Genomic DNA, 22,166 nt, shown 5'->3' with positions numbered 1-22,166 from the left:
CTGATCGTGTGGCAGAAAGTTGATGTTAATATGATCACCTCCAGACCAGACTTGAAGCTTTTTAGTATGTTGAAAGTCTATTGATTATTTACAATATTATGCTTGACGCTGTATCAGTTGTAAGTTAAAACCGAACCAGCTCAAAAGGGAAATTTTCTTTTCTGGCAAAGTAAAAACTTGGAGAAACAGGCTTGACAGAGAGCCTCCACAACAGGTATGTTTGGGGAGTTTCAGTTGAGGAAGTTGAAAGAAATGTGGATAAGCCTGCAAATAACTTTAACTTACCCTTTTTTCAAAATAAAATGATCTTGTGTCAAGTTAGAAGAAGCCATTTTCCACTAATAGGCATACTCTTTTAGGCATTGCACAACAAACCTTTGTTGCAACAACCTTTTGCGTCATCACTGAAGGGTGTAGTGTGAGAGGCCTGTAATATTCCCATCTTTCAAACTCAGTAATTAATGTTATTAGTTACACATGTTTTATTTGCTATTAATTGCTAAACTCTTGCTCTGAGAAAAGTCTTTTGGAAATGTACTGTTGTTTATTTCACAGGTAAGTGTAATTTAATGGCTAAATGATCTAGGCTTGTAAAATATGATCAATTGCCATAGTTATGCTTCAGTTGTAAGTAACTTCCATTCATTCCTCCATTTTCCACTGCTTATCTGGGCAGCAGGTTGAATGTAGACGTCCTTCTCCCAGCCTCTTCTCTTCTCCTTCTCCTGAAGGACCCCAAGGCATAAACAAGGCTTTTAAAAATGTGAGCTGTCTACAAATAAAATGAGAAAATGTAACAGCTGACCCTGAGCTTCCCTATTGTAACATCTTGTATCAGCAGGACTGATAAGAGCGGCTGTAAGTTTACAATGACTTTATCTCTCTCCATTTTTAAACATGACAGCATCTTAAAATTAGTCTGTGTGTATCCCAAGGACTTGTAGGCTTGAGGTTTCATCAATGAATTTATAGATATTATTATTTTTGTATCTTTATTTAATTTCAAGCTTTACACCTCTATTCAACAAACAGAAATGATACATTGATGTACACAGTATAAGATAGCTTACAGTATACTATCCTTGGTTGAGTTAGGCTAACATGAAACATTAATACATTCACTCACACAACATATAAGACACAAGACACACAACATTATAAACACTTTATAGCCCCCTTTATTTGTTAAATATCACTTTAAGAAGAACACCTTTAGTGTGGGAATTTAAGTGGTTTACGTTTAGGGGATAACCGCCATATCGTGCATGCCTATGCATATAGTGCATATAATTATTTTGCTTTTTATTGCATTATATTTTTCAGAAAGTGGTGTTAATTATTTGTACTTGTGGTATGTGGCGTAATATAGGCTACAAAGCTCCTTTAAAAAAAGGATAAGACTGCAGGTCTGTTGTTTTAAACATTGGGTTTATAGTTTAAGTTACACATGTTATTGTACGGTGATACAATAATATTACTATTATGTCCAGAAATTTTTAGAGTGTTGCAGGATTACTATATATAATTTTTGGTGTTTCTGGTCATCTATATTCCCCATATAAACATCTTTGTCAAAAACCGGTTCCTGTCGCCCTCTTGTGGTTGATACATGTCATTATAGCCAGATCAATCTGCGCTTAGAAACTGCAGCTGCGGCGAAGAGAAACAAAATGTATGTGTATTTATTGTCAAGCTTATGCTGTAACCTTTTTATTATTTCGTTTTCTAATTTTAATATTATTTATACTCTTCTTCCGGTCCGGCAGGCGTTGTGTCCCGACTACTGTGAACGGAAGCGGAACCATTGTTGCCGCGTCAGGATTTGACGGGAGCATCTAAAGTGTCGCACGCTGTCAAAACGTAAAGCATTGTAGAGGCGAACAATTTTGGTGAAAACTTTGAATATCTGCATCTACAAGAGGAACAGTCAGGTAATTTGTTTAATGCCTCCGTAAATGCAGGAAAGTCGGTTTGTTTTGCTGTCGTGGCGCATTTAGCAGGTATTGGGAGGAGACACAGTCCATGTTGACTGCTCATTTAGTAAATACACACTTTCATCAACTGCTAATACTTTGGTGAGAGAGTTGATGGTATTCCTTTACGTTCTCTGTGTCGTTTAAACCTGTAAGGATGTTTATCTAGTATAAAGCGACCACATTCTTCAGGTCATTAGTGTTTTTATTTGCTGAATATTTACGAGCATCTTTAGGACTGATAAATCATTCATACATTTAATCCAACGAAATATCAATATGTGAGGCTTTTGAAACATGATTGTTTTTTTGTATAATCCTGCTCATACGTTGATTAGTATTAGGCGTGTTTCTGTGCTGATTCATCAGATCCAGTTTGTGTCCCCGTTGACAAACATTATTTCTGCTATGGATGGCATGGTGATGGAGGAGGAAGATGACTGCCCAGAGTTGGTGCCCATCGACACCCCGCCTGGTCCTCCTGCAGAGCAGATACCTGTCACCATCATCACAGGCTACCTCGGTGAGAAACCCTCTGTATTACACAAAGCTGTAATGGGTTTACAAAGGAGATTATAGTCTCAGACATCTGTCAGTCTATTCTCATCACAACCAAAAGCTTAAAACTAAACCAGCTCAAAAGTTATTTTTTTATAAAGTATGCACAATTATTTGTTTATTTTGTATTATTAATTGTTATTTCTATAATGTTTGAGTCGTCCATTTTTCTACCTGATCTAGAACTGGTTGCCAAATGCTGTAAAAGTTTATGGTGCAGCCTCTTGTAGCATAACACATTTTTTTTCGAGGGTCAGAGTCATAAGATCTCTTGTCCATGGATTGAAAGTTGAAGGAAATCTTGCTCTCTCTATTTAAGCAGTATAAGTCTCCTAGCCAAGAGTGTAGCAAAGGCTATTTTTTTTTGTTGCTGTATTGGTTGAGACAGAGATCCTGCAGTGCCTTGCCAAATATTGCTATTATGGCAAGAAGTTCTATGGATATTTCTAGCATGTCAGAAAATAATTTGAATACAGATATGCCAAAAATCTGTTAATTAAATGACAAAACATATGTGATGCAATTGATGGTGTTGTTCCACAGTGATCACATTTAGGATCGATATTTGGCCAATTTCTCTTTAAGGCCCTGTCACACATATTCGTATGACAGAAACATGCCACCGCATACAAAATATCGGCAATACGTTGATATAAATTAAGAGTAAGTTGTGATCGTTCGAAGGACGCAGACTATACGCCGAACACGCCAGACATACAGCCCTGTCACACAGTTCCGTATGGCAGAAACATGCCGGTGTATATGAAAAGTAGCTCAAAAGTCCAAATACGACGCATACATAACGAATACATAACGAATTATTATATGTATGTCCAACATATTGATATCGTATTACTTACTTATACAAAACGTATCAGAGCGTCTGGCCAACGGAGCTGGAAAAGTGCCATTTGGTTCACGTCATGCTGATGCTGGAGAACAGCTAACGTGCTGAACGCTAGCTGTCCTGTAGAAACACGTTTAAACACGCCTTCGAAACAAAACACTAGAAGGTCGGGAGTTCAATACCAGGCTGCCACTATTGTACCCCTGAGCAAGGTACGTAACCCTGAGTTGCTCCAGGAGACTGTCCCTGTGGTTAGTTCACTGTAAGTCGCTCTGGATAAGAGCGTCTGCTAAATGACCTGTAATGTAATGTATATGTTCACTTTTCCGATCCGATGAAAAGTTGGACGTATTTGGACTCTTTTCATATACGCCAGCATACGTTTGTGTCATACGGATATGTGTGACAGGGCCTTTAGAACACTACAGTGTATGCACAATATTAAATTGTATTACGTCATGTTTTATTTCTCATCATTTCTATGTGCTTCTCTGTAGGTTCTGGAAAGACTACACTCCTGAACTACATCTTAACAGAACAACACAGCAAGCGGATTGCTGTCATACTCAATGAATTTGGAGAGGGTAAACTAATAACGTCCTTCAGGAAATCACAATTACTAGTAGTTTCAATTGATTTTGTTTGGCCAAACAAAGCTGCTCCAAAATGTGTATAATAAACTTGATGCAAGGCAAATACATTTTGTGTTATTCCCTCAGTTTCCCACAAGAGAGCAGCATCTTAGCAACTTTGCCTGAACTGAAAGAAGTTCATAAATGTGTTTTTTTTACTATGCATGTATGTTCTGCTACAAACTGGTACAGCAACACATGACCAATTTGCATTGGACTTAGTGACTATTTAAAATGTGCATCCTTACTTACAGTATATTTACTTTACATTTATGTTGAATGCAGCATAGGCTGGTTTGGCCAGTTTTCTTTTTGTTTTGTTAAAGTGGTCCAAAAACCTCTATTTATACTTTACTTACTTTATATAAATCTTTATTCATCTTGCAACATATACAGCAATATGGTATATTTGGTAGAAATTGCTCAGTCTTTATCAGCTAATCTTATTCAGATTTTCTTCCTCATCCTTCGCCTGCAGGCAGCGCCCTTGAGAAGTCCCTCGCAGTGAGCCAGGAAGGAGAGCTGTATGAGGAGTGGCTGGAACTGAGAAATGGCTGCCTCTGCTGTTCTGTCAAGTACGTAGAGTAACTAAAGTCCATCAGTCATATTGTTTTATGGTTATTTTCTTGAGGTATGTTTGTCTGAATTCCAGCTCTTCCAAAACAACACATCCTTACTTTGTGTTACAGTTTGTACTACGTTACTGTAGACACAATATAAGTTGGTGTCTGTTGCTGACATTTTGTTCAAGAGTTCTGCATGTGCCATTGTTAATTATTATTGCGTGCTCTCTAATTTTTCAGGGACAACGGTTTTAAAGCCATCGAGAACCTGATGGAGAAGAAAGGAAAGTTTGACTACATCCTGCTAGAAACCACTGGACTCGCTGATCCAGGTACGACACGTTCTGCCAAGTCAGAAAAGGAGCGGTTATCATGTGTCTGTATTTGATCGTTAAGTAGACTGTTTTTTCAAGCTCTGGCCTGGGGAACAAATACAGTTGTTAAAAACGTACCAGCTGTTTCACTAAGAGGAGGGTTGTGTGTGGGCTGGAGGCAGAGAGGACACACACACGCAGACACACGCACACAGACAGCACAGACATTTGACAGTCAGCTGGCTAACAGCTACATCTGTTTTATACAATAAATGTGATTATTACAAAGTTCTCATCACCGGCTTTATTCCACATAAAGATTGACCATCTTCTGCAATTGGCGGGTATTAACAGTAGAGTTGTGACTCTTTCGGTATCTGACGATTCAATTCGATTTGGATTCCTGGGGTCACGATTCGATTTGATTCAAAATCGCTTCTATATTCAGGACATAGGAGTGCTAAGTTCAGGATCTACTCCATTCTGCTGTGCAGTAATAAAGGCAGTGTGGCAAAGTATATATTAACAGGTAACATTTATTCATGCTAAACTTGCATAAATAAACACTTTTTATGAAAAGGTATTTCTTAATTCTCAGTCAAGTTATACAAGAAAAGAAAATTCTGCCTGGTACATAAATAGAATTGGTAGGCTCAGACGAGCTGCCTTTTTATATTTCAGAAACTTCCTCATTTAAAAAATGTAATTCCTTGATTCAGATTGCCAACCCAAACTCTGCCCTTCATGGTCCCACAAGATCAGGAATAAAGACTTCAGTGTTACGGTAACCCTATCTGGACTGAAACATAAAGGTCTAAAAGGGAACAAACTAATGTACATAGGCATTCAGATCTGAAATAGGGACATTAGTATACTTCCACAGACTGTTACTGCTCTTTGATACAGTATGTTTTATTGTTTATTTTTAATAAATGTACTAGGGACTGATACTGAGTAGTGAATTGAATCACTATACATGATTTGTATGTATAGATATTTATGAAAGACCAGCAGCTGTAAGCCATGTTCGAGTTAATATTACCATTCTGCACTTTACTGTATATAAGTACATTCATTTGACTTAAGACCGTCTCTACTTATAGTTTGTTCTTTCTTTTTTTTTGTTACTCAGAACGACTTAGCATTCCTGGCACAATATTTAGGGATGCCTTATGGATCAAGCAATGCCCTTTTCTCTTTATGTGTCTAAATGATGGTTAAACTCCTGCAGATTTCTTTCCGAAGTGAAACCTTTTGTAACTCTGAGGACCAAAGAAGAGCCTATTTCCACCAGGGCAGCCAAAAAAAAAAAACCCTCCCTGTCCGTTCAGCTCTCAGCTTTGAATCAGGAAATCAATAGCGCTGTGACAATTGGGGTGTGTCGCTAAGTGACAGGTGTCAGGAGGTAGCGACATGTGCAGACACACACCACTTGGCCTCACAGACAGAACCAACAGAGCACGCTCAGACCGGGGCTGTCCTCACTCCTCTGCCATGTCATTGGCTGGGACAGGCTCGTTATCAACAAGGACAGGTCTGTCATTGGCCCTGGCAGTGCTGTCAATCATAAAGGCTCCCGGGAGATTCTCCTCTCCCATTCAGGAAGAGGTTGGATGAGTTATGTGAAACATGCCACTCAAAAACCGTGTTTTCATTACACTTCCATCAAATATTTACAATGCTTTCTTATTCTCGCTTGGCAGTTTGACAAAAGTGCATTATGTGAACAAGCTGTGGCTGGCACGGTAACATAGGGTCTTATAATAACCGCGTTCACAGGAAAATAGAAACAAACCAAATGTACCAGAAGGAGATAAACAATTGAAAGCTTCTGATATTGGTTTGATCTGCTCCACAGAGCTCAGACAGAGATGATTGCACACAGGGCATAAAAAATAATGCAATACAAACTTTAAACACAAAAACTTTAGATGTGGATGTCATTGAATATCTTTCCATTAATCCTATTTCACTAATCAAATAAAAACAGCCAACACATGCTTCTCAAAATATGCATCTCAAATGTGATCATGTGCTGTTTTTCTCTAAAACTTTACATTTTAGAGACTAAATGATCAAATGATATATTGCTGTGAATTACTCAATAATGGAAATAATAATTAGTTTCACCCCTCAATTAATTTGAATACCATTTTAATATTACTTGGCAATATTTCATAGTTATGTTAGTTAGTTTGTGTAAATTGTAGATTTTTAACATATTTACAAAAGCTGATTTACATCATAAATCTTATAAACAATGTTATCAATCATAGTGTGTATATTTAATGAAGCAGGGTAATCCCTATGTAACATGCTAGGTTATGCTTGTTTTTTGAAGGCTTTATGAACAAATATTGTTTAATGAGTACATTTATGGGAGGCAAAAAGAAATACAATAGCCTCTATTTACTTGTTGGAAGGTTTCCTGCCTGACATTTTGAAAACGTTGTATGTATGTGTGCATTTCAGTATTCTACAATCTAACATGTAGTTTGTATCCTCTGGCAGGAGCCGTGGCCTCCATGTTCTGGGTCGATGCAGAGCTCGGCAGTGACATTTATTTAGATGGTAAGATATTTATAATGACAATATGTCTTTGTCCATCATGCACTGGAATTGGTAGTGGGAGTACTATTAATGTTTGTTTAGTGTGTCAAACATAACTTCTCAGTCATCACGTGTCTGACTGGTTTAAGAGGAACAATTCATTTTGGTTAAATCAAGACATTGAGTCCATATATGATCAAATATACCAATTTTATCTCTAGACCAGTATGTCAGATATTCCATTGGTAAAAAGGTTGAATATTTCCTTATTACAATCCAAGACTGTTGCTTATTTAAGATCACTTTTAGTAATATGCTTTTCCGTGCAGAACACATTCAGCAGTTTTTGTCTGTAAATCCTATTGATTTGTATGTGTGGTATTCATAACATAATGTGTCCAAATCTAATTCTTTATTGAAAACTATATTTTACTTTAAAACTATTTCACCCAGAAAAACTAAATGTATAAACAGTTCAAAAAAGCCTCAGCCTTAGTTGTTCAGATGACAACATGCTGTCCTCTTCAAATAAGTCTTTCAAAATTGTAACGCCGTTCACACACAGAAAACACGTCATGATATAAAACATCAGTTGTTTTTTTCTTTTCCACTTTATTAATCATATTTGGTGCTGCTAATTAAAAACATAATAGTAATAAATGGAGGTGTCAGATTTAGAGACATTTTTAAACTTTAAAATGCTTTACTATAAGACGGAAAAACTTGAAGAATTCCAACACAATTAACACTAATAGGTCTAATGGGGTCAACATTTCTACGACTCAAATGTTATTAGTCAGAAGGCATTAGTGGCCCAACTCTTTTACTAAACCAGCAGGGATGGTGTTTTGGAACAAAAATGCTATTATTAAATATTTCTATATTATATAAATGTGAAGCTGGTAACAGCTCTAACTATAATCCAGTTTTTATTTTTTTAACTTGTTTGTAGGGGGTGACATCTTTTCGTCTGTGTGTGTGTTTGCATGTCTTGCTCCTCACACTAAATACTCAGCTGTCTGCTCTGTTGTGACAGGCGAGCAGACCAAAAGTGTACTTCAAGAAACTCAAGAGAAAGTGGTTTGGACAAAAGGACGAAACTAAACGCCAAAAGGCAATTCTGACAAGAATGTGCACAAGTTGAAGCATTACACTTTATCCACTGATCACTTGCTTTTGACTTTGTTCACCCTAGGTATCGTCACAGTCATCGACGCAAAGTATGGACTTCAGGTATGTGCTAAGAACATATTCAAGAAGCTTATTCTTTGTAGAAAATATCATGCTGAAAGGAATCAACAGAAAATGAAACGGTTGATCAGTTATTCAAGACATTTATCGAGCAAAAATGCTGATTCCAGCTTCTCAAATGTCTGTAAATTGAATATATTTGGGTTTTGGACTGTTAGCCAGACATAACAAGCGCTTTAAAGTTATTCCTTAGGACTATGGTACATCGTGATGGGCAATTCTTTGATATTTATAGGCTCTTTGATCAATCCAATAATCAAAAATGTATTCAGTATTGAAAATGACAATTTTAACCAACCTAATTATCGTGTTGCATTTAAGCATCAGCATTATTTGCCTCTGAGCAATAAGTAAATGCATTGTGCTTATTGTGACTTTAAATTCAAAATAAGCTGTTAAACTTGTGAGATAAATCGTAAACCCCCCCCAGTGCATAACACACACACACACACACACACACACACACACACACACACACACACACACACACACACATCCTGCCCTCCTCGTGGTATATAAAAGGAACAGGACAAGTGACACCTAGATAATGGGCTCTAATTTGAAGGCGTCATACTCGGTGAGGTGACACATTTCTTGGCCTATAGGTGCTGCTCTGTCTCCTCATTGGAGAGAGGCAAGATGAAGGAAATAATGACAGAAGGAAGGAGAGGATAACTGATAGTGAAAGAGTAATTGATATCAGAGATGTATGTGACCATTGTAATAGGACTGTCACATTCACTCACCTGCATTTCCCCTCATCTGTCCCATAAAATCTCCATCTGTCTGAGGGGCTTCAAGCTAACTTGAGCCCTTTGCCTCACACCCTCTGAAAGGCCTTTGTCTCTTGGTACAGAGGTTGTTGAATCAAAAAGGAGAGACTGGCGATTCTATTAAGCTTTTTTTAATACATTTTTGTCATTCATTCTATCAGAAATGAAGCGGTGGTGATGCACGAGGTGACAGATAAATGTCAGATTGACGCACAGCGGGTCATGATCCAGATTAACACCTCCTGCTCTGTCTGTTATTACATATTAAACTGTTTTGGAAAAAGCTGCCTGCATCCCCGGTGCAAACCCGAGACACAAGTAGAAAATGAAAAGCGATCTCCTGTGGATTCATGGGTCGAGAAAGTCACTTAGTTCACAAAGATGAAAGACAGGCCTTTCTTTTACCAATTTATCTGTCACATTTTGTTTTGGCTGCAAACATTTGACAATGTTTTCATTTTTTCAAGACTGTGCTTAAAGTTGGAAATCTTTAGGCTCTGTCTGAGCAATCCTTTTGTCCCTTTCATTTTCTGGTTGCACATGTAAGTTAATTCCTCAATCTCTGCTTTCTATAGCAACTAACAGAGGAAAAAGCAGATGGACTCGTCAATGAAGCAGCAAGGTATGTTTGCTTATGTTTGGGAAAATACACCTATTTGCAAACCACACTGCTGTTTTCTTTATGCTATTTTTAAGGGATTAAACAATCAAGATATAACCTATTGATTTGTGAGTTTTGGAGATGCTGGTCGGTGGGTTTGGACAGAGCCAGGCCAGCTGTTCCCCCTAGGTTCCAGTCTTTATTCTAAGCTATGCTAACCGGATGCTGGTGGTAGCTTTATTTGAGCCGTACGGACATGAGAGTGGTGTGTCATTGGTAATAAAGCGAATTAATGCGTTTCCCAAAATGCCAAACTATTCCTTCAAGACTATACAAACTGCTCAGTGTCCACCACACTCGTAACATGCTGTTGACCGTATTCTTGCCACCCGCCTGTCTGTCTCCCTGGGCGTCTCTCTGTTTGTCTCTTGCAGCAGCTGTGTGGTGGTGTTGTTGTTGAACAAATACACTGATGAAGATAGACCCGTTGTATGACCCTTTGGATTCTTGGTCTTTGTTTGTGTTTTCACCTCTAAACTAAACAGCGCTCAACTCCCATTTGAGTTTGGCATGTACTGCCCACTGCCACCCATGAAAACTTGTACTCTTAAAACTTTACTCGATACAAGTATGACCAAGGCGATGACTTCCTGGTTCAGTGTTTCTAGATATGATCTTTATTGTGTGTGATTCTTGATGCAAATAGCTGTCCCTGTTGTTGAGTTTTGTTCTCAAATTGTGTCACGTGCCAGATAAGCCCAATGTTGTGTTTAATGTCTTTTTAGGCAGATTGCTGTCGCTGACCTGACCATCATCAACAAGACAGACCTGGTGAATGACGAGGAACTCGCTCAAATACGAGAGGCGGTCAGGTCAGCTTCACATACTTTGTCTGCTTATCATCTCTCTTTCTAGTAGTATTCTGCTATGTCTATGTTTTCTTATTTTTGAGCTCCTTATGTTACATTAGGGCAACTCTACATTTTGACTCCCTTTATTAGGGCAAAAAGAACAAAGTTATTGAGGCATAGGGTAGAAGGAACGAGGTCCATTATGTAAGTATTACATCTTTCTTTCCTCTCACTTCAGGTCCGTAAATGGTCTTGTCAAGATTCTAGAAAGCCAGAGGTCAAGGTACGTTTTTTTTTTTTTTTTTTTTGGAACAAAGAAAGATCATATTTTTTGTGTGTGTATATAGCTTTGTACCAGGTTCCCTGCTTTGTTTAGTGTAACAGATGAACTCCACGTGCTGCTCCTGCTCAGATCTTTATATCAAAGATGAAGCTGTTCAGGCGTGACATTGCTCAAGAGAAACCCCCAACACACACACACACACACACATAAACACACACACGCACACACACACACACACATAGACATACACACATAGACATACACAAACTGCTGCACCCTGAATAAACACCAAACCTTCAATGGTGTCCAGTTACCCACAAGTCTTTGCTCTTTGACCTTAGGTCTTTAAGCCGAGATGGTTGCATATGTGTGAATGTGCGTGCGTGCAAATATGTGAGTGTTTGCGCCCTCTGCGTTAGCATGTTGTGTGTTATTGGACCCAGGTAGCATCTGGCTAACACAAGCAGTGTGTATCAAAGGTTTGGGTGTGTTTCGGATCTGCTTTGCCCCCCCACAGAGTTCAGAACAGGGTGACCCAGATGAAAGACACCGTGCAGTGAGGGGTTAATTGGAAAAACATTCCCACAACTTTTAGCTTGAGCCAGTTCACTCGGTTAGCCTTAATGTTAGTTTTAGCCAACTTCTAATCAGTGATCTTGTCCCACAGGGTGGATCTCTCTGAAGTGCTGGATCTGCATTCCTTCGATGGAGCAAAGTGAGTTGCTTTTGTCCCATTTCAGTTTCAATGTGCACAAAATGTCTTAATGCACAAAATGATTATGCATGTGCAGGCAAAGAAACTTGCTTCTAAGTACAAATACTGTATTTTAAAAATGTCATGTGACTAATATCAGCTGATGTATCTTATTTTACACTCTACACATCAATATGTGTAGAGTGTAAAATAATGATAATTATTTTACACTCTACACATAATAAATAAAATAAGATACATCAGCTGATATTTGTCACATGACATTTTTTGAGGGTCCCTGAAATTTGGTTGTGACCAAGATAAGTACTGAGTTGGACATTTTGCTCTCTGGCAGACAAGTGATCGATGGCGACACTGTTAACAAATTACATACAACATACAGTATTTCTTGAAAAAAGGCAAAAAAGTGTGGCCAAAATATTGAATGGCTACACTGTTTTTAAATTTCCTTGAACATATCTTTGGCGTTCCTACACTGCAATTTCCTTTTGGTTGACATGCTATATACAGTATGCCGATACCAATGTGTCTGCTGATAATATGTGTAGTACCCGTCATGCTCTATTTCAAAACTTACAGTAAAAGATCAAGAACTTAATTTGACTGCATTGATAGCCTCTATTGCTATTCTGTCTGAACTGTGTACCCAGCACTCTTTGATACTGTTGCTCATCATGTTTCTCTCTAATTAACACACTCTTTTATTGAGCGTCCCCCTGTTACACCGCAGGGTGGTCATCATATTGTATCCCTTGTAGAATGTCATTCTCATGAATAGAGTCAGTGTTCATCCTTTCATGTGAATGAAACGGGCCTCGGTGTTAAAGCTCTCTTACATGCTCTTGGTCAGTGTCTCCGAGCCCAGCTGCAGAGGATTAGAGCTGTGTGTGTCCACTGGCTCCCGAGGAGTCCCCCTTGTCCCAACAGATAGCTTCTTTCCCCCTGCCTTTGAGAGTCCAAGCCCCTCCTCCCCTCCGTCCCACGCTGGCTGTTTGAAGCGGCCCCCCGCCACTCCGCCTGTGTGGTACTAACAGCACGCAGGGCTCAAGCTGCTGGACACAACATTTAGCCTCCTTGTGAGGTCAGGGAAAAGGGGGAGGATGAGGAGGTCTGATGGGGAGAACAAGGGCCGTAGTTTGTTTGGGGGTGGTGGTCGGTGTTTTGTAGGATTTAATTGCCTTTTCTAAAGTTTTCACAAGTCCATTCAGAGTTGTGTCATTAAGCACTGATACAGCATGCAGTGGGGTTTTTATACTGTGAGACAGAAGACAAAGGCAAAAACTTTGGACAACAGCAGAGAAGAGAAAGAAGAAAAACAAATGTCTTGATAAATACAGATAAATTAGAAGATAGAAAACCCAAAGAATGTCACATAATCAGATTATGCAGAAATGCAATAATACAATCAGATTAGATTTAATTAAATGTAATACAATCATGTGAAATATTTTAGAAACTTTTTGGTTGTGAGTCCTAAAAATAAAACTACTTGCATCCCTCTTCAATGGTTGTATACATCCTGCATGTCGACCGGTGTCGACCTGTTCAAAATAACATGTTTCATGGTTTAGAGTCCTGAAGAAGTAAGAATAATCCATGTCTAAAGAATTGGCATATGGTTATGGAGCAGAAATCAGAAACCAATGCAGTCAAACCATAAAAACTAAACAAAACCAATCCAAAACAATAACTTCATAAGAATTACACGTCAACCAATTTAAATACACCCAAAATGTCAGCAGCCAGAAGAGAGAACACAGATTCTGCAGCAATATGTAAATAACAATGATGATTTAAAACTAACTATTATGTCAACCTTTCTATTGACACAGTGTGTACATTTGGCATAATATCCCAAGATGTAGATCTGGTCAGTGCAACATGACTCGATGTGCAAAAATGAGCCTTGTACTACAGCTGACAGTTGTGATGTGATGTGATGGGATACGATATGGCTAAATGTAGGTAGTAAATGCCATGTGGTTATCTTTTGAGCCCTTTGAAGTGGAAATGAGTCTATCATGTTGGATGAAAACATATTTCATGATGCTTATCATTTCTCTCCTCTGAAAAGTCTAGCAGAGAAGCTCCAACTTGTGAAAGATACGAGACCACATCTTGACAAGGTATTGTCTGTATGCTCTGGACTCTGCCGATACCTCTCTATGCATGTCTTATATTTCTCCTTGTTTTGTTTGCTAATTTATTTCAACACATAATTTCCTACAGGATAAAGGGGATGCGTTCTCCTGAGGCTAACATTGTGCCTTGCATTCCCCCAGGCTGTGACACTGTAGTGAAAACTCCCTCCCTGCTTTTGGTTTTTGTGTTGCGATCGACTTGAGGCGTTTGATGTTTTCCTGTCCCACTGCAAATACACCCAGTCTTGGTCGTACGCAGCAACATAGACTTGTGTTGGCTAGACTGACTAGAGTCTTGGCTTCGTGTTATGGCTTTTCAGTTGTTGGAACAGAATCCAAATGTAATATACAGACCACGTTTCACCGTTTAATTAGCAGTCAGATATGAAAACCTCGAGTGCATTATTTTATAAGATAAGACACAGTGTCTCCCCAGTATCCAAACAATTAGGTCCAGTTATTTTTAATGAAGATGTAAATTATGAAGAAAAAAAGAAAATGTATTCAAGGATTAGTGGTATACCATTTGTCTTCAGACCAAATGACTCCTCGCAGCAATTAGGCCTCATCTTGTGCTTTATCCCCATGACCTTTTCTCACAGGATGAGGAGAGATGAGGGTTGTTTGTGTGGGTAAATAACGGCATTGTTGTCTGTTTTCTCCAAGTTCCCTTTCCCGCATGAAGCTCAACCGTCCCTCTGACCCTCCCCCTGTCTCCCCCCCCTCCTCTTCCCTGTGTTGCTCTTTTCATGTAAATGAGAATGCTGTTTTTCTGTTGTTATACCAAATGACAAGGAAGTGTGTAACCTTAACACTCTAACACAAAACCCCCAAATATCTACAAAGTGCCCTTTTAATGCTGTAAGGAAAGGGGGGTGTAAGCAGATAAAGAGGGGTTTCAGGTGCCGAGTGCCGTTGTGGTTTTTGACACGGTCATCAGCCAGGGCGTAAAAACACTTCTTTTGTTTAACGTTCATAATAACTTTGCAGGTTTCAGTGAACTAAAGAATATATGTTCAAAACTATTTTAAATAAATGTCATCAGTGAACTGTAAGTCTTTATAACAGCCTGAAAATATAAATCTCAAAACAGTGATGGAAAGTACAACTTCTACAAGTATTGTACACTATATATATATATATATATATATAATATATATATATATATATATATATATATATATATATATATATTATATATATTATATATATATATATATATATATATATATACATATATATATATATATATATATATATATATATATATATATATATAATATACATATACATATACATGTGTATATATATATATATATACATATCTATATATATATATATATATATATATATATATATATATATATATACATGTGTATATATATATATATATATATATATATATATCGATATATGTATATATCTATATTTACTTTATATATTTATATACATATATTTATCTACATATATGTATATACATTATATATATATATATATATACATTTATATTTATATATATATATGTACATGTGTATATATATATATATACATGTATATATATATATCTCATTTAGTATTTATATATATATTTACATTTATATTATATATATACATGTACATGTGTAATATATATATACATGTACATGTGTATATATATATATACATGTACATGTGTATATATATATATACATGTACATTACATGTATATACATGTACATGTACATGTATATATATATGTACATGTATATGTATATGTGTATATATATATATATATATATATATATATATATAATATATATATAGATATATATATATCTATTATATATATATATATATATATATATATATACATATACATATATATATATATATATATATATATATATATATATATATATATATATATATATATATATATGAGACAAATCTACACTTTGAGTTTGGCCATTTTGCTTAATAAATACTTTTACCTTTTGATACTTTTAGTTTATTTTGCTCAGATCAGATAGCTGCTTTCCCTGCTGCATAAAAGCCCTCATGTATTTCCTTCAAATACTATTTCACACAAAAGTGTCATTTATTTGTATTTGTCAGGGAAAAAATGTTGGAACTTCTAAATCACAATTTCAAGAAATATTATTTTTCAAAACCCAAAACATTTTGTAAATATAATTTGTTGTATATATGAGTAACACTTACATATTGTATTTAATGTCATCGTCAGAGTATTTTAACTGTGACCTTTGAGGTGGCTGGAGATCTCTCGGAGGATGCTTTGAACATTTTCATTCAGGTACACTCCAGTTCGTATCCCCGTTTCCATTACTAATTAGCTCTAACACAATACAGTCCTCTGTAAAGTAAACACCCATTTTCCACTGTTTCAGGATCTTCTATGGGAAAAGATGTTTAAAAACAAAGAAGGGCAACCCATGACTGTCATTCGTTTAAAGGTACAGTAAGGCACAGTAAGGCACAATAGTCGCCCCCAGTGGCAGCAGTGATCAATAACTCACACTTTATTATCCGTATTAATCAGTACCAAACGCTTCATTTAGTGTCTGTTAATGTGTCACTCGTGACTTGTGACTTCTGTGTTTTCAGGGCATAGTATCATTTGCAGGTAAAGCCCACCAAGTGATTCTGCAGGGGGTCCACGAGCTGTATGACCTGAATGAGACTCCACAGCTTTGGGAGGAGAACTTGCGGATCAACCGACTGGTCTTTATAGGTGAAGACACACACACTTCTTTCACATGTGTATCTTCACCATAGATTGTATAGAGCTTTACACAATTCTTACAAACCACTGTGAAGGCAGCCAATGCATTGAATTGCATTAATTTGAACAAAATGCCTTTTCTATTATTTATTTGCTAAAGTAGTATATGTGCTAATGTTCACTTAATGGAGGTAGTACAAATACTGAAATTTGACCAATTCACAATTTAGTAGTTTTCTGATACTAGGATACATTTCTATAAGTTCTTGGCTCTAAATCTGAACCACAATTTAACTTTTAATTTAAGTTTGTAATTTGATACAAATAATTTAAAAACTACAGACACTGTTCATTTTAAATATTTTAATTGTTGCATATCAAGTCTGCTGAACCTGCAAAAATGTTAATATTGTCAACACGCAGGCTTACAATTAAACAAAATGGATAGTTTACAATAAAAAATCAAGCTTATATTTCAAAGGAAAATCTCTGGTCAACAACTAAACCGTAACATAACAGTATCATAACTTACTGAACAGTTTCATCTTTAATAACAATACATTTGTTCTTTCCAGGGAAATTCACAGGAAATGTTAAATTACAGACCCGTAAAATAAAGCCTTCCCCGACTTCTTTCTTTTGTGTTGGGCTGCCCTAATATATCTCTACTCTGTCCTGCAGGTAGGAACCTGGACAAGAACATTCTGCAGGAACAGTTCATTTCTAAAGTGATGGATGGAGCAGATAGAAATTAGCTACAAACTCTTCTCTCTTCTTTGTATTTAAAACTGATGATTATGCAGCAAAAGTTGTGGCTTTTGCCATCCCTAAATCTGGGACTTTGTTTGTGACGTTGACTCCTCTCCTCCAAGAACACAAGGTACTTCAGAGGATGGTTAATGCGACAGCAGTGATCAATACAGAAGTTTCAAATTGTGATCATCCACCACTACCTGCTTTAAAAAGCTACAGTACATTAAAGAGTGTTTATGTTGCTGTAGTGCCTGAACTAAATGCTGTGTGTCACCCTGGAAACTTACACTTGCATACACAAAGATGCAACAACGGTCCTGAAATGTAATCAATACATTGTTTTATTTTTTTATAAAGATGGCTTTGTTAAATCTGCCATTTTTTTAAAGGTTGGGACCCCAAGACGTTACAAAGTGACACACATACTGTATCAAGTGTGATACAAGACTGTACTTTGTAAACAAGTAGACTTGCTTATGTTTATGGCTTTTAGCATCCTGTATTCTTAAATTATTCAAAATAAAGATTTTTTCCGAACATATTCTAAGATTGCTCTTATATACCTAAATACAATAAATGTTTTCAGCCAAACAATGGCTACTTCTAGCGGCAGACTATTAACATAACAACAGACGCAAAGTTTCTTTGTGTTTAAGTGCTAAATGCACCATGATACTCAACAAAGTGTGAAAAATGCCTTAAGAGCATTAACATCTTAGCTTTTATTGTTATGAAACTCATACAAAGAGTTTTTGACTTCTGCGTCTAGTCAGCAGGTCATGGTTATTACAAAGACACAACTTAAGTTTTCAGAACATGCCAAAAATGTATAAATACCTTTTTAATTGTTGTTCATAAACATATAAACTGGTTGGTTCCGTAAATGTATTCAGCTTTCCAATGCACTGAAACCTTTGTTACTGGTTGTGTTTAATCTTAGATTTAAAACTATTATTACTTGTGACCAATGGAGATGTAATTGTTTCCTTAAATTCGTCATTGAATCATATTTTAATCTATCTGTCATCTATTTTGCCTTCTGACAGTTTCACTTTGAATTTGAGACTAAATGCTGAATTGCAGTTTAGATTAAGTTAGTGCTTGTAATACTTTAATAATTACAGCCATGCTGGTATTTGTTACTTTGGCCTTTATGGGTACGGTCATGTGAGAGCCATCTCTCTCACACAGTAGGCCCAGTAAGGTGAGGAAATAGGTGGAGTTTTCCCAATTTAGTCATTTGCAATGGAGATAGTTTGGCAGCACGGTTTTAGCACATATCCGCTGTTGGACCGGTTTGCTTTGAGGATGGCTCTGCTTATTCATCCCGGTCGTAAAGCCGAGCTGAGCCCTGTAGCCCAGAGCGCACCGTTCAGTTGAGCCGTTTCCTACTCGATTCTGATGCTGATGGCCTCGTTAAGGCGACTATTGCCTCTTTTCTCCGCTGGCTGCGGGACGCCATACCACGGCCATTTTCATGGTCACACCACCCGCGGGCATCCAGAGGTGGCAAACTAAACGAACCCGCGGGGGTTCCGAGGGGGAAACACTTGGTTTCTTAGCGCTGGCTAGGCGTGGTGTTAAAATTCCCAACAACATCCCACCTCCGACTGTGCTGCTGTACGATTTGTAATATCAGATGATTAAAATACCAAGAGTTAACTTTAACTTTATATAAATCTAGTTTGGTACCGTATGTAGGCCTACATGTCAGATAAATAATGTTTACACCAGGCTCAAATAGGCTTAAACCTCAACCAATCATTTTGAATAGTGTGCTGCAGGAGTGCAAAAAGAGATGAGCTAAATAACACTATAGTGATTTTGGAGATGTGTAAAGGCCATACTAATCGAAATTAAATATAATTTATGTAAGCTATGAAGCAGTACGCTTTCAGTTTTTTCTTTTGTTATTTTGGAAATGTGGTTTAATTTTATATCACTAACTCTGGGCGTTTCACAATTGAAATAAAATGCATAAATACTTTGCCATATTTGCCAAAATACAACAAATTGACATATATATTGAGCTTTCCTTGCATGAATAGGCCGTGCGCACTTCAGGACTCCCTAAACCACCCCCCCACCTGTGTGCTTGCATCCTCTGGCTCCCTGCGGTGAGGGGCTACTCTGATAGGTCCAGAGGGTTAATGGGACTGGCCTGCATGGCAGCAGTCTCCCAGCATATAAAGGCTCAGCCCTCCTTACCACAGCAAACAACCGGTGCGCAAGGTTTGAGAAAAAACCAGATGATAGATGCGATTTTACGCATGAATAGGGGCCTTTTGGTTTTTACGCACGGCGAACCATTAACGCATATTTGGCACAGTTGAGTTTTAACACGTTTTTGAACATTGCGCGTTTGACCATGACTCTCTCTAATGAATTTGAAGCTTCACAACACGCTGCTTTGCCTCTAGAAGATGATGAGATTGACATAGTGGGCGAGGATGAGCCTACCCACGGGCGTATATATCGAAATAAGTGCTCCACGGACCCCGGGTCCTCGGCAGAATCTGGTGCTGAATTTGACTCTTCGGAGCCAGACTCCTCAGGGGAAAGCGAGAACAGTTTCTGCGCAGACGCACCGCCGTCCAGGAAAGCCCAGAGCAGCTCGGTAAAGCCTCCCTACTCCTACATCGCCCTCATCACCATGGCCATCCTGCAGAGTCCGGTGAAGAAGTTGACGCTGAGTGGCATTTGTGATTTCATCAGCAACAAGTTTCCCTACTACAGAGACAAGTTCCCCGCTTGGCAGAACTCCATCAGGCACAACCTCTCCCTCAACGACTGTTTCATCAAGATTCCGAGGGAGCCCGGAAACCCGGGCAAAGGTAACTACTGGTCTCTGGACCCTGCCTCAGAGGACATGTTCGACAACGGAAGCTTCCTTCGGCGAAGGAAGCGCTTCAAGAGAAATCAGCCCGAGTTTGGCAAAGATGGACTTATGTTTTATTCCAACTTGAACTGCTACCGGTCCTACGGGCAACCGTATTGCGTACAGGGCCAGACAAGCCCCCCGCCCGCTGCTCCTATTCGGTACATGCCTCTACAGGAGGGCATCATGATGCCTCCCTCTTCCTATCACCTTCTACAACAAACTTTGAACAGTCACGGGAAGTGCAGCGGGCCTGAAGACTTTAGAGACCCCGCTGAGCCAAAGCCTGGCCCTCAGGCAAAGTGCTCCTTCAGCATTGACAGCATCATGAGCAAACCCTCTCCCATCAGTGCACAGAACCCAAATATACAGCAGAGCCCTCGCAGCGCTCTTGGGTACGGTCATATCATGTCGGGTCCTGCTGCCTGTTTGGTTCCGACGATCTTGCAGTCTCTCAGGACTCCATTCTGCCCCCCTGCCATGCTGAGCACCGCTCCTTTAAGAAACGAGCACCTCAGACTCTCTTACCATCACTGCTGAAGCCTTTACAGTGTCTGTGTGTTTGATGCTATTTGAAGACACGTTGGTGTAGCTCGTTTCTTAAAGAAATGTTTTAATTGCATGATATTTATGTGCGTTGACATTCAAAGTTATGTCTTAAAAGAAATCATTGTAAATAAGATAAGTGGTAATATATTTGTGAGACTTGCTGCAGTGGAAACCCTATTGTGTGTTTTTGTTATTAATTAACGTGTCAAAATAAATATTTGAAAAATATCTAATGTTTAAAGCTCTTTATTTTGTTACTTAATTTCCAGTTTCTACATAATTGTGTATGTCAGGGTGCAGTGGAATTATAAAAGAAGGAATATAACAACAGTCTATGGAATTAGAAAAGAACACCCAATATTAAAGCTTGTTTCCCATATCATGTAGTCAAATATATATTGTATCATGAGATGATGCATCAGGTGTCAAGTTAGAAAGTTTCATTCTTTGCCAATTTCACATTATGAAAGTCAAACTTTTCAATGAATGTAGCTTACTTCCTGCTCGTCAAATCTATTCACTGGCACTGTCATTTGTTGATGATATTTAAAGATCCTTGACTGGCTGTTATGGAGGTATAATAATTGAGATAAAACATTAAAATAATAAACTTAAAACTAAATTTCCAACCAACAAATTAACAACGATGATGCCAGCTCTAAACTTAATGACACTTGTTGACCTTCAAAAGAGATTCATTGTTTTTAAAATAAACTTCTGCATTTATTCCTCTTGATCGTAACACATTGACATATTTCTCTAAATTGTTAGTTCATAATTATTAAAAAATAAAAAATAGATATAAAATATCTGTTGCATTTGTTGTCAGATGAACTACCGGTACCTTCCTGCCTCAGGGTGGCACTGTTTACCAGATATTGGAGCACAGATCATGCAGACTGCTGCAGACTTCTTGTGATGGCCTAACCCAGGCTTGTAATGAAATGGCTAATAAACCTAATAAATCACATATTCTATTATTTTTTGCATTTAAAGCTCAAGGATAACTAAACATAAATTGAAGATCCTTAAACAGATTTGATTCAAATGAAAAAGAATAGCTTTGCTAAGAGGGAGTGGAGGTTTGCTCAGTGCGCTGTCATTTCCCAGTTATAAACTCCTATAAGTGACTACAGTCACGGCTTATATGCCTTCATACCGGGCAGTGTGGACAGCACAGACACAAACAGTGTCCGGTTGCAGACCGGTCCC

The 22,166-nt window shown here is 37.8% G+C and overlaps 2 protein-coding genes across 2 annotated transcripts; both read left to right on the top strand.

Annotated features, from left to right (window-relative positions):
* Positions 1–1,794: 1,794 nt before the first annotated feature.
* cbwd (COBW domain containing) lies at positions 1,795–18,068 on the top strand. The gene is made up of 16 exons (XM_029440155.1): positions 1,795–1,931; positions 2,343–2,496; positions 3,876–3,962; positions 4,489–4,585; positions 4,814–4,905; positions 7,399–7,458; positions 8,633–8,670; positions 10,037–10,083; positions 10,848–10,934; positions 11,152–11,196; positions 11,864–11,911; positions 13,986–14,037; positions 16,277–16,345; positions 16,440–16,505; positions 16,657–16,783; positions 17,456–18,068. The coding sequence occupies exons 2-16, from the start codon at positions 2,382–2,384 to the stop codon at positions 17,527–17,529; spliced, it is 1,104 nt and encodes a 367-aa protein (XP_029296015.1). The 5' UTR covers positions 1,795–1,931; positions 2,343–2,381; the 3' UTR covers positions 17,530–18,068.
* A 1,691-nt stretch (positions 18,069–19,759) lies between these two features.
* On the top strand, positions 19,760–21,176 carry foxd5 (forkhead box D5). The gene has a single exon (XM_029440053.1). It carries the CDS (start codon positions 19,896–19,898, stop codon positions 20,943–20,945), a length of 1,050 nt encoding a protein of 349 aa, XP_029295913.1. The 5' UTR covers positions 19,760–19,895; the 3' UTR covers positions 20,946–21,176.
* Positions 21,177–22,166: the final 990 nt, after the last annotated feature.

The sequence above is a fragment of the Cottoperca gobio genome, chromosome 9, assembly GCF_900634415.1.
Source record: "Cottoperca gobio chromosome 9, fCotGob3.1, whole genome shotgun sequence".
Classification (NCBI taxonomy): Eukaryota; Metazoa; Chordata; class Actinopteri; order Perciformes; family Bovichtidae; genus Cottoperca; species Cottoperca gobio.
This window is presented reverse-complemented; position numbering and strand designations above follow the sequence as displayed.

Bases quoted from the DNA above. Each gene is read 5' to 3' on its own strand.
- foxd5 (XM_029440053.1), top strand. From the start codon at position 19,896: ATGACTCTCTCTAATGAATTTGAAGCTTCACAACACGCTGCTTTGCCT.
- cbwd (XM_029440155.1), top strand. From the start codon at position 2,382: ATGGATGGCATGGTGATGGAGGAGGAAGATGACTGCCCAGAGTTGGTG. The intron at 16,346-16,439 runs GTACACTCCAGT...CCACTGTTTCAG, and splicing joins CTTTGAACATTTTCATTCAG to GATCTTCTATGGGAAAAGAT. The intron at 16,784-17,455 runs GTGAAGACACAC...TCTGTCCTGCAG, and splicing joins CAACCGACTGGTCTTTATAG to GTAGGAACCTGGACAAGAAC.